This window comes from Podarcis gaigeae, assembly GCF_964106915.1.
Source record: "Podarcis gaigeae genome assembly, chromosome: 1".
Taxonomy (NCBI): Eukaryota; Metazoa; Chordata; class Lepidosauria; order Squamata; family Lacertidae; genus Podarcis; species Podarcis gaigeae.
In genome coordinates, this window is record NC_139678.1 from 42,085,348 (window position 1) to 42,098,441 (window position 13,094).

General features: G+C 43.6%; 1 protein-coding gene across 4 annotated transcripts in view; it reads right to left on the reverse strand.

Annotated features, from left to right (window-relative positions):
- Positions 1-13,094, reverse strand: part of BMF (Bcl2 modifying factor) — an 83,543-nt gene that overhangs the window by 10,895 nt on the left and 59,554 nt on the right. For 3 of the 4 annotated variants that reach the window (XM_083745533.1, XM_083745532.1, XM_083745531.1), the window contains one exon: positions 3,230-12,693. The exons of the other annotated variant lie outside the window; for it this stretch is intronic. In XM_083745533.1, coding sequence (XP_083601659.1) covers positions 12,592-12,693 — 102 coding nt within the window. In that variant the 3' untranslated portion in view covers positions 3,230-12,591. Of the gene's footprint in view, positions 1-3,229; positions 12,694-13,094 lie in introns of those variants that run through there. 4 annotated transcript variants of the gene reach the window in all.

Here is a 13,094-nt window from a genome sequence, read left to right on the forward strand (position 1 = left end):
TTCCACCTCTTTCTCCTCCTGCAAGCAGGATTACCGTCAGAGCTTTCATTAAGAGCTGAGACAAGGCAGGGGGTTCTGAGCTGAAGTAACCCCTCTCAGAAAATCCAAGGAGAGATTTCCCCTCCTTCCATAATTTATTTATTTTGAATGAGTCAGAAGCCAGCTAAAATTAAGCCCCATTCAATCACACTGATTTGAATGTGAGAAATTTAAGCACATGCCTAACCCTCTCATGGAAACAGATGGCACTTCAAATGGTGTTTCTGTTTACCTGGATAGTGGCCTGCTCTCTTTAAGAGTGTTGGCTGCAATTTGTGCATAAGAAATCAAGCTGTTATGGGGCCGATTCATGTTGCCATTGTGGCACGGGATCCGGATTTCATGTGGATTTCTCCCTGGTGCACTGATAACGACACTTACAAAAGTCACATGAGATGAGAGGACCATGCGCTTCCTTCCAGCATCAGGACTGCAGTACAGTTGTACCTTGGATCCTGAACACCTTGCGAGTCAAACGTTTTGGCTCCCAAACACCACAAACCTGGAAGTGAGTGTTCCCGTTTGTGAACATTCTTTGGAACATGAACGTCCAACAGGGCTTCCAATTGCAGCCAATCGGAAGCCTCACCTTGGTTCCCAAACGTTTTGGAAATCGAACGGACTTCTGGAACGGATTCCGTTTGACTTCCGAGGTACCACTGTAGTTTCTGAAAGGCCAAATGAAATAACCTATCAACTCCTTTAAAAGTAATGACACTTTTATCTATTCTAGTTATATAGTTGAACCAGGAGAGATTGTTCGTGTATTTGAAGTACAGGATGCTGCTGAAACCTACTTGTATTTGCCATTTCCATCAGAGCCAGAAGCAGTACGTTTGTTGTTGAACAAATAACTGGATACAGTTATGGGCTGGTTGGGTCCAGGAAGTAGTAGACACTTCCATGAGGGAGTAGTCCTAGCCTCTTTAACAGGGACAGTGATTGGACTGCTCCTGAAGAAACAGCCCTGCTGGATCAGGTCTATCATCCTGTTCTCACAGTGGCCAACCAGCGGTTCCTGAGAAGCCCACAAACTGGCTTCTGATTGTCTTGTCCTCCATGAATTTGTCCAATCCTCTTTTAAAGGCATCACAGCCTCTTGTGGGAGCAAACTCCAAAGTTTATGCACAGTGTTCTCTCTCTCAAATCTTCCAACATTCAGCTTCATTGGAAGTCCACAAGTTCTAGTGCAGGAGAGGATAACACTCTTCTCTGTCCGCTTTCTCCATGCCGTATGCATAATTTTACACACTTGCATCATGCTGCCTCTCACTCACCTTTTCTCTAAAGTAAACCCTCTCCCCCAAGATGCTATAACTTTACCTCATGGGAATATTCTGCATTCCCTTGATCATTTTGGTTGCCCTTTTCTGAAACTTCACCAGCTTTACAATACCTTTTCTGAGTTGAGGTCACCAGAACTATACAGTGTATTCCAAATGTGGTCACACCATAGATTTATATAATGGCCTTATGATATCTGCCGTTTTATGTTCAATTTCTTTCCTAATTATCCCTAGCATGGAATTTGTCTTTTTCACAGTTGCTGCTGTCCTGGATCTGGCCACTCACTGGCAGTTCAGACCCCATGAAAATATATGTAAAATAAACTTGGCCACCTCACTAACTCTAGATAAGTCTATGAACAAGTTAAAAAGCACAGGTCCCCCAAAGCAATCCTTGGGAGGGGGGACTCCACCTTGTAAACTCCTCCATTCATTCCTTCTCTCTGCTTCCTGCCACTTAACCAGTTCCTAATCCACAAAAGGACCTCTCCTCTTACTCCTTGACCGTAAGCTTGCTTAGGAATCTTTGGAGGCATACCTTGTTAAAAACGTTTTAAAAGTCCAAGAACACCATGTCAACTGGATTGCTTCTACTTACTGTATATGTGTGTTACTTCTAGTAAGTTAGGGAGACACTTACCCTTGCAGAAGCCATGCTGCTGCTACTGCTGCTTCAGCAAGCCTTGTTCTTCTACAGGCTTGGTTATTTTGTTTAACAATACTATCCACCAGTCTTCCCAAACAGACTGTACACTAACCGGCTTGTAATTTCCAGACCACCAACCTACCAACCCAGATCGCTTAATTGGTGTTACGTTGGCTATCTTTTCCAGATCTTAGGGACAAGTTACCTATTTTTGTTAGCATATTAACAACTTCGCATTTGAGTTCCTTGACAATTCTTGAGTGGATGCCATCCAGTCCCAACAATTTGTTCACATTTATTTCGTCTATTAGGCCTTGAACTTCTTGCAAATGTTCAGGAACAAGAACCCACCCTATTTATTAATTATTACTATTACTATAAAGAGAGATGCAAAGAATTCAGTCAGCTTCTCTTCTCCTTGTCCTCCTTCAGCACACCTTTCACTCCCTTGTTATCCAAGGGTCCAACGCCTCCCCAAATGGTCTCCTGCTACTAATGTATTTAATGTCTTTATGTTTTTAACAATGTGCTCCTCAAATTCCCTTTTAGCATCCCTTATTGTCAGCTTGCTTATTTATTTATTTTGGCCAGAGTTCATGTTCCTTTACCTCCCTCCTCATTTGGACAAGACTTACCTCTAAGAGCTCCTTTGATTCTGCACGTCAAACACACTGGCATCTTCTTGGTCCTGGTGGTAACCTAAACTGGACTTAGAAGATGTAAACAACTGTAGGCCAGTAGCTAACATTCCCTTTCCTGGGCAAGGGGCTTGAGCTGGATGTCAGGTACTTGGGAACCCCATGCAAGGGATTTTAACTGGCATAATGATCTCATATGATTGACCGGCCATCTACCTGTCACAGATTTGGTCCGTGAGGCTAATACAGATAAGGATCTGGTCCATGGAGCCCAAAAAGGTGCCCACCCATGTCTTAATACAAATATTTGACCTCAGAGTTCATTTTGGCTAATCTCTCAAGTCGAGTACTGCAGGACACTCTATATTGAGCTGCATTTCCAAAACATTCAGAAGCCTGTAGTACTGAATGCCCAATTGAAAGTGCCAGTGATGACCTTCAACACCCTTCAAAGACTTGCAGGGGGAACTATGTAACCTAAGCTGCACTTCCTCCCATATGCATCCCTCCATGTCCCCTCCAATCCATAGGAAAGGTGCTGCTTGCATCTCCCATCTTTTACCGAGGTAAAAACTAGAAGAACTCAAGAGCAGCTATTATTAACACACAGAACGAGAGGATTTGATTTAAGCATTTTATTAAAAATTGTACCAGTTATGGGGAAAAAATCCAAGACGAATTTCAAATATATTTAAAAGCACCAAAACAGAGAAAAGCCAGAGCTAAATATATTGCAAAGGTACCAAAAACTAAAAGGGGGGTGGGGAAGAATCTCCTCTAAAGTTGCCACAGGTCAAGCCAGAAGAGTCCTGAAGGCACACAACCAGGATAGACAAAATGCTACATTCTCGCTGGGTCTCTGACTATGGAAAAGGAGGTTTGTGTGCTTCAGGACCAGGTTTGCCAAGGATCTGGCTGGAGAGCCATCTTGCAAGCTGGGAGGATCGAAGGGGAGCCAGAATGAGTGAATTATATGCTAAAACTAATTTTAATTTTAGAAAGGTTACCTGCTTTCCCAGTGCAATTGGCTATTGTCAAGTTAATTTCTTTCTATAAAAAGTACAAGAGTCCAGTGCGGGAGCAACACACACTTCTCTTTCTATACTACTCCTGAAAGAATCGTGGAGCATATCTAAATCCCTTTTTTAAAAAATCTGCAATTGGAAAGGGAGAGGATTGCAAAAGAAAAAAGAAAAAGGCACAATAACCAAATTTAAACTTCACCTGGAGGTTACACCATTATAGTAACAGGATTTTCTAAAACCCTGAAAGAAGGCTGATGCTTCGGTTAGGAACCCAACTTTTCAAAACATTTGACTTATATTTGGTCTTCTTCACATCACTTGACCAGACTATCTGTCTGAAAAGGGTAGAGAAATAGTATAGCCTTCTTTAATGGATATTACATCAATGTGATGAATATGGTGTCAAGGAGTTGGAAAGGGGAGGCATGGTGGCCATGTATCCTTCTTTACAGGGGACAGTCCTTCATTCTTTATTTGTTCTTCATCCCTGTATGACAAACTAGACCTGCCTATTTCTTCTTTGGCCAGACAACAGCTTGGCTTTAAGTGGCTCTTGTGAAGTTGAACACGATCGTAAGAGTAAGACTAAAAAGCACCTTGCACTTTGAAAAGTGATCTAAAAAATGTTGTGTAACAGTTGCCTTCCGGGTTGTGTATGCCTATATCTGACTCCTTGAAGCTCTTCAGAAGAAAAAACCATACAGAAGAAATCATTAGGGGTTTTTTTTTTTTTAGAAAAAGCATTGTACACGCAATAATTTTCATAACACCATTTTAAACTGTCTAAACAATTCAATCCCCTTAGCACCCTTAAGTTGCCTCCCCCACCCCACACCCCGCTTTACTCAAAGGCTTCAAATAGACAAAGGCCCTCCTCATAAACACAGGAAATGGCTTCCATAATCTCCAGTGCCCCCTCCTGAGACACAGGCCCCACCAGAGACAGTTAGTTGCACTTAAGACCCATCGAAATCAATGGGAAAAGTTAGGCCTGAGTTACTGATGTTCACTTGCTTTCAGCAGAGCTTCATTTAAGCACAACCAACCTTCACTCAGATTTTAATTTGGAAGATGCCAAGTTCCAAAATTAATTTCAAAGGAAAAGTGTTTCTTATACAAGTGTGTGTTTGTGTCTGTGCAGGCAGAGGGGAGGGTTGCCAATATTTGAACTAGTCTCTGTAGCTGCGCCTTTCAACAGCGGCTTGGTTGGAATGAAATAACAGGGTACAGCTTTTTACAACATGGAAATGAACACCAAACCCCCTTCTAAGCCCAGCAAGTCAAGCTGCTGATAGAGATCCAGGGCAGCAAGGCACTTGAAGCAGGAGCAACCGTATCTCAAGCAGAGGGATAGAAGAGACTACATTTTATTTATACACATAAACAATTATATTCCAGAACATTTCGTATTTGGGATATTTCCCAAAAGGGGCTTAATTTGCAAATGGGTTGTTGAGATATTGCAAGTGGCTTGTTGGCAACAGGGTTTTGTTTTCATTTATTGGATTTTTCTCCAGAGAGAGGGCGGGGAAGACAGGCTGGCATTTAGATGCTGACCACATAGTGTGGCTGCTGCATAAAACTTGCATGCATGAGGAGCACCAAATCCACGATAAACACTCATCTGGAGACAGCCTTGGCCTGTTTTCTCCCGATACTTACAGCTAAGAACTAGAACTTTGTACCAGTTCTGAGCCCATGTACAAATGAAACAGAATGATCACAAACACTCTTTCGGTCAGGGGTGGGGAAACTGTGACCCACTAGATGTTGCAGGATTACAACTCCCACAATCCAGGCTCACTGGACATGTTGTCTGATGGACACTGCAGTCTAGCAATATCCAGAGGGCCATAAGTTGCCAGTCTGTGCTTTACATGCTGAAAGAGTTCTTGGACAGCTCACTAAGAAATTCTTTTTGATGCATTTCCCCCCTGCTGGCTAAACAATCAAAAGCAACCTGTTATTATTTTTAATGGCCGTATTAAGCAGTTTTGGATTATAATCACTGGAATGACAACCAGGGATGCCAACTGATGGGGTGGAGAGCATTCAGACTTTAACATTTCAGAGCAGCTAGATGTGCAGAAACCAGCAAATATACCTTTTTATAACATGGGCTGTCGGCAGCTAAATCCTGCAAGTCAAGCAGCTTTTAGTGGCACACCAACAAGCCAAGAAGCTGGCATCCCTATCAACCTCCCCCCCCTCCCCAAGCTATGAAATAGATGAGCTGTAGCTAAGGCACGTGAGCCCTCAACTGAGAAGGATGTCTCAAAAGGAGAGTGGCTCGCAAACGTCACACCTTGAGAACATATCTAGGTTTTCAAAGGTAAATTTCTGAGGATTTGCTGAAGTGCTCTGAAGGAGCCACAGAGATACTGACGTGACATGGGGCACACCCCTCTGCCGACTTACTAAGTAAGTCCTACAAAGCTCAGTAGGATTTACTCAGTCAGGTGTGCAACGGGACTGCGCCTTCAGCTCACTTTGGATTTTAGCTGCTACTTTGAGAACACACTTTCATCTGCAACTAATACAAAGCAATTCAGATGCAACAAGCTTGCCAATATAGGAAAGCCCTCCATCCTATTCGAATAAATTGCTGGCGGAATCTGCCAGCGATTGGTATCTTCCACCAGAACAATCCTCAGGCCTGCTTTGCGTATTTCTAGCTCCACTACTGAGTTTATCATCCACAGTGGAAGCAGCCACTGTCAGCAGGGTGGAGGCACATAGCTGACCTCCCATTCCCAGTGGTGCAGTGGGCACATTGCCAGTACACTGCCGTGAGTGTCAGATTGGCATTTGCACAGTGCTGACCTTGTTGCTGCATATCGCCCCCTGCTCCGTTCTGGTAAACTGCAGCGACATTCTTAACGGGAGGTCAGGTAAGCTCTGGCCACTGCTAATATGCGGAACTCAATCATTTAAAAATATGACGTAATAGGAGAATGAGCAACAATTCCTGCTTTCAGAACACAAAACTGGGCGGGTTAGGAGATAATAAAACAACACTCAGAATGGTTATCCCCACATGTCATCATTAACATGCTTGCTCTGCAAAGGGTATTAAAATCCATGCCAGAAAAAGTGGTGTGTTTGGATCGCCAGGTTACCACCCAGAAACCTACCCAATGCCTTTAAATCACCTGATGCACCCGGTGATAAGGCAGCAGCCCAATCCCAAGGCATTTTTTAACTCCAGTCCTGCACAGCTGTTCCTTGCTCACCAGCACCTGCTGGTCAAGCTGGCTGCCCCATTTCCCCGAATGGGCTGGCCCTGCAGTGATTTCTTCCTTCCACCCCAATCCCTGCTCCCTGGACGGTGGGTGTGCGATACAGGTGCGTGGTGGAAGAGTAGCTGGTAGCACACACAGGCACGTTCAGGTGGGCAAAGTCTCTATGGATGCATTTGGATTTTTTAAAAAGGGCATAGGGAGGAACGTGGTCACAGGAGCAATCCCTCATATTTCTAGGTAGGGCTGGGAAACCCCAGAGAACCAATCAGTGAAGACAAAGCTAAGCTGAAAGGGCCAATGGGCTGTGCCAGCAGAAGACACCTTCCCATGTTCCAGAATGCCATTTGGCAATCTGTGACTACAATGTGGAGTAGCAAATATATATACTGGTTTCATTTGTGGTGCTTATAGCATTTTCTCCATTGAGTATACACTTACTCTGCTTATGGCTAGTGGGCAATTTCTATTAAGCCCCGCCATAAGTCTTTGTTCAGTGGCATTGTCACTTCCAACTTTCTGCTCAAGATTCTCCCAACCATTGTGTATGTCAAATTCCATGAAGCACATTCGACCTGTTGTGCCAGGTTCAGAATGTGCGATTAATGCCATTCCCGGCCCACTTCCACAGGGCAGCATTGTCAAAGTGGGCTTGAAGCCAGCTATTGCTGTGAATCGGGGGCTATGTATGTGCTCATTTGTGCAAAGTACTTATTAATGTGAATCAATACCGGCTCGCAGTTCCTTTTGAACAGCATCTTGGTGCTTTATCTAACTCAGGCTTTATCGCCATGCCAAAACAGCCCTTATTCATACTCCACATGGAGCAAAACAAGACCAGTAGCCAATCTGAGGAAAAAGCAAAGCTACAGGCATGGCCTCCTATGCAGGCACTGGATTACCCTTCCTGCTCCCTTATTCTAGCAGCTGATATGGACAAAGCTCGCGAGCGGCGGAGAGGCTGGAAGAGCAGGAAAGCCTTGCTTCAGGGCCAGCATGCAAAACGAGAGAGTTCCATCCTTCAGGAACACAGACAAGAACTTGCTGCCAACAGGCTGCTTAGGTTGGCAGGGGAAGACAGGCAGGCCTGGTACAATGGGAAAAATAAAAAGGCCACGGAACATAGAGAAACCTCAGAAACCAACATAAAAACGGTAGCAGTGCATCTGTAGCCACAGAAGTTGTGCAGCAGAGCACTGCTAGTACCGAGACCATCAGCACTTTGTGAAAAGCCGGTCTTCCCAAGGGCTGCTCTTTTTATCTGAAGACCATTTTCCCTCCTCTCTCCCCACCTTGCCCTAATTCTTGGCAGCTGGAAACTACCTTAGGCAGTGCAGTTGTTATGATTTCTGTCTCAGTTTCCAAGAATTGCAGCAAAAGCACTATTACTGGCTTTAAAACATCCAAGGAAAGTTTAAAAAGGACTGACAAAGAAAGAACAGAAAATGAGAAAGAGATAGAAAAGGAAAAGATGCCCAGAATTATTATTATTTAAATCCTCTTTTCTGAGGATGCTTCCAGATGGGGACTTAATTTGCAAGTAGGCCCTGGAGATACCACAAATGGGTAGTCAACAATAGGGTTCTTTCTCCTTACTGGATTTGCGCCCCCCCGAAAGGGTAAATCCGGATTATATTTTGGCAGCTGGGGGCAGGGGGCAGTGAGGGAATATGAGCTGGTGTTTCATTGCCAATGACATTGTGTGGATGCTGCCTACAAACAAAGTTGGATGCATGACAGAACCAAATCCACAATAAACCCCTGCCTGGAAGCACTTTTAGTCAAGGACAAATATGCTGATGAAGGGTGTGCAGAATGCAACTTAAAATAGTAGTAATAATAATGTCAGATTCACCTGTGCTTGAAAAAGTGTGCACATGTATGAAATAAATCAATGGCCTTATGGAAACATGATAAAGATACTCTAAAAGGTACAAATTTCACTATCTTCCAAACAGTCCAATGTGATAGCTACCACTCCAAAACTCTGACATTTGCAAATGTCTAACACCCCAGTGCTACCACCACATTCATTGCAAACAACTGCACCAGTTCTGTTCTGTCACATGTTATGGCAGTGGGGCAGGGCTGGCTTGGGAACCAGTGGATCCTAGGCCATCTTAGCCCTGTTCCCTCTCCTGTTTGGGGGTTTCCTGGGGGCTGCCACCAGCAGGCATATCACCTGCAGAAGAGAAGCTCTGTGCTAGAGAGTGAAGCTGGCAACACTCTGCAAGTGGAGGCCACATGCCCAGTCTGCCTCTTTCTCCCAGCCCAGGGCAATGGAGGTTGGAAATGCAGCCTTACAGCCTGAAATATTGACTTGAGAGAAAACAGAGAGGTCCTCAAATGCACAACAGAGTACAAACGTATGCCCTCCTGCATTTCACAGATCGCAATAGGGACAAGTACTCCTCGCACTGAAGACCACTGGGAAAAACCTTCTCTACTGCTGTACAAATACAGGGGCAGTGTGTGCAATGAATGGTTATACATTTACACACTTGAGCACTCACTCCTCCCAAAGATTACACTTCTAGACACTTGGAGAAGACAGCTGACTCCCGGAGAGGGCAACCCTAGCATGTCACAATAACAAAATGTTAATACGGCATCACAAGGCGGTTAAAATATGTACACTATCCAGAAACAGAGACCAGAAAAAACAGACCAGCTAAAGTATACAAACGAAACATGATGGAGCTGCAGAACTCATAGGGAATACCCATAATAAGCCAAGTCTTTCTAGCCTGTACAGTTGAGTTTAATATTTTAAAAGAGCCTAAGGACAGTGGAGGCAGCAAATGGGGAACTCCTCATTTTCTATTACCATATCTTAAGTAGCAGCTTTTACTGTTCTCCAGGAAATGAGAAGCTGAAATTCCTTGTAGGCTCCCCAGATCGTCACTCAGGAATGACGTTTGCGTCCTTAGATATTCAAGATAGGATGGAGCCACTGTCTGCTTTCACCCTACAATGCAGCCCAAGCTGCAAGTCTTGTTTCTCGGTCACACTTTTAAATATGTATGTATTGATTATTACAATTGTTCAGTATTAACCAACAGTCAATACTGACAATAATAATAGTAACTAACACATGAAGGGTTCTATCCAATGAAGTCATCCTTTGAATAGGAGTTCCTCTCCCTCTCCACCTCCTATGGTTGGGGGTTCCAGGTAGTTAGAGGAACCCCAGTACAAATTTGGGAGAGAGAGCATGAGGAGAAGAGGAGCTGTTGAGCAAGTGGAAGCCCTCACACTATCAGGACAATTTGTTGGATGCAATCAAATATTATTTATTACTCAACGATAATAATTCTGTATCAATATTAACTAAAGATGCCCATCCTTTGTTCTACATAATCCGTTGTTCCATATTGCTCAAATACTGTGTATTATTCAGATTCAAAGCCAATAAGAACTCTCATGACATTGATTTTTTGCTAGCCAATGTTCACTCATGGCAACCTCCAATACTGCTGGCAAATGGGGATATATCAAATGGACTTTAGGCATTAGCTCTGTAACACATGGGAAAGGAATTACTTTTATTGATCAGGAAAAGCTGTATAAGGGGTTGCCAAAAATGAAACTAGACGAGTCCTTAAAAAAGAAGATATAATCCACCAACACCATCACTAACTCCATAGGCCATTATAGGTTGCGCAATCTCATTCAGCAACTCATTTTGCCAGGGAGTTACTCTGAGAAGCATAACTCCCTGAGTATGCATATATTTATATGGCCAAAAGCCCAAACTTGACCTCCCAAAGGAGTCTGCCAACAAAGTCTCATCGTCACAACCACACCTCCTAAATGATCCATTTTCACATCGTGATGAACTATTAGAAATTCTCCAGGGTCTGGAATGGGTCTAGGGAGACCACTTTCCAACAGGCTGAAAACAGTCCTTTAAGCAGTAAGCTACCACGTCATCCTGGAAAACGTTGAGAAATAATCTAACAAGAAATAGTTGCACTGATTCGTGCAAATGTTGCAAGGTCAGCTTCACGAGAGCATGAGGCAGCAAAGGCAGAGGGGAATATGAAGTAGAATTAAGGCCCCTGAGAGGTGGGGGGGGGGGGGAGGAAACTCTCTCTCCCCATGCCCTGCTTTCTCCCCAAAAGGAAAAGTTGAAAAATTAGAAATTTGGGATGATAGCGAATCAAAACCCCTTGTGAAATAAATTTTCTTTCACAACAAGTGAACTGCTTTTTAAAGCAGCCTTTAAAAATCATACTGACACAGTCAATTAATTAAGTTTTTATTTTCTTAGATCCGATATATTAGAAGTAAGTAGAGTTAGCAAGGATATAATTGCTATTAATCTGGGCTGGATCACCAAATGAGGAGCACTCTTAGATGTTAGCAAAGAGACCTCTAAATGTTGCAGAATGCAGAACATCTTCGGCGATTTGGTGCAGGAGTTCTGCCAAATATCTGATATATTGTTTCTGCAGTATTGTGGAAAAGAGACCCTCTGACTTTTTACTTGCATAAGATTGAAAATGTCACAAGTCCCAAACTTGCCCTGGAGTACCAAACTAGTTTCATAGCTGTATATCAAGGTCTCTCTATCTAAGTCCTGGTAATATCCCCCCCCCCCCAAGTTCACTGTGATGTTTCTGTAGTCCATGAATAATATATTTGTTAAAATGGGTAGGATTCAACTAAGTAGGTGCGCTAGTGGGAGCTAGTGGAGGGAGGGGGAAGTCCCACTGTACCCCAGGAACCTCTCAAACTGGCTCGGGGGGGGGGGGATGCCAGGAGAACTCCAGAACAGTTTGTGCAGCGACGGGAAGGAATATAATTCCATTGGGCAAGCTGAAATTGCTTGTGCTGATGGAACGACTGGAAGATTGTGACAGTGAACTTCTCCCATCATTTTTACTCCTATTTTTCCAAACTCACAAAAATTAAAGATAGGTATCTTAGAGGCAGTAGCTTGCAGCTCCACCTCTAACGCTGGATATATTTGAATAAGATTAAGGCAATGATGCTTAAAATTTTCATAAATATACGATACAGCACAATTTTATCTGCTGGGTTAATCACAATACACTTTTGTGTTCTCAAAGTAGTGCAGTTAGTACTTTAAATGAGAAGGTGTTGCTTATTTTTCGATTCCCCCCCCCCCCAAAAATAAAAGATGGGAGAGGGACCCAGCTTCATGGCTTCGTGAATTCCAGAGAAGGTATATTTCCATTCAAGCTTTGCTCCTTTTTTTAAACCAGTGTCTTCCAGCATTAAAATGTAAGGATTCAATATTCCCCAGCTGTACATGTATGCCATTTCATAGTTATTCCTGACCAGAATTTTATTTTATTTTTTAAAAAAGGTTTCCCGAAACAAGTGTGCCTCATTTGTAAAATACCCCAATTCGTTGTGACTCATCGTCCCTAAATTCTAACCGGCAAAATGCTGCATGCGCCCATCACTGGCTAAAACCAAAGCTTTCCTATACCAGCCCCTTCCTTGCTCGCTTGCTTCTTGAGTGAAAACCACACACATTTGATTGGAGGATTGTTCTTCAACAGTGTTGGACCAAAGCTTCCCACCTCAGAGGACAGGAAGCCGCGGAGAGAGAAAGCAAGTCCTTTGTACAAGTGTCCTCCGTTTCACAGGAGCCTCACATCTGTCTAGTGGCATACACATGTCTGCCCTGGATTTGTTCAGTGCTCCCAGAAGACTGGATGGGACCCGGAAGAAGCAGGGTAGCTCTCACCTCCGACCCGCATGGTGTCTGTTGGCCTCCATGTTCAACGCCACGTTATGGAGGAAAAGGAGGATCTGCCACCAGACCTGGTTTCGGTTCTGCTGGTGCTGTAAAAAGGGGGAAAGGGTCTAAACAACGATTACTCATATTAAACTCATTGCCCAAGTTTCCAGTGAAAACTCCAGTTATGCTTTCAAGGGCAGGCCCAAAATGTGAAAGAGGGAGAAGAAGAAAGAGAGAGAGAGAGAGAGAGAGAGAGAGAGAGAGAGAGAGAGAGAGAGATGTGTAGATCCTCCAGGAATCACTGTAGCTCCAACATTGTAAAAAAGAAAAGAGCAGACCCTTTATGTATTGTGCACAAAAGGATTAAGGTTTTTTCTTCTTCTTCTCCTTTCTGCAGGATTCTGCAGAGTTTAGCCAAGTGCTGTTTTTAATCAGATTGGCTTCTGAGCCACTCAAAGCCCCAGCTGCAAGAACAAACAACTTCTTTCCCCTCCTTTTTTTTTTT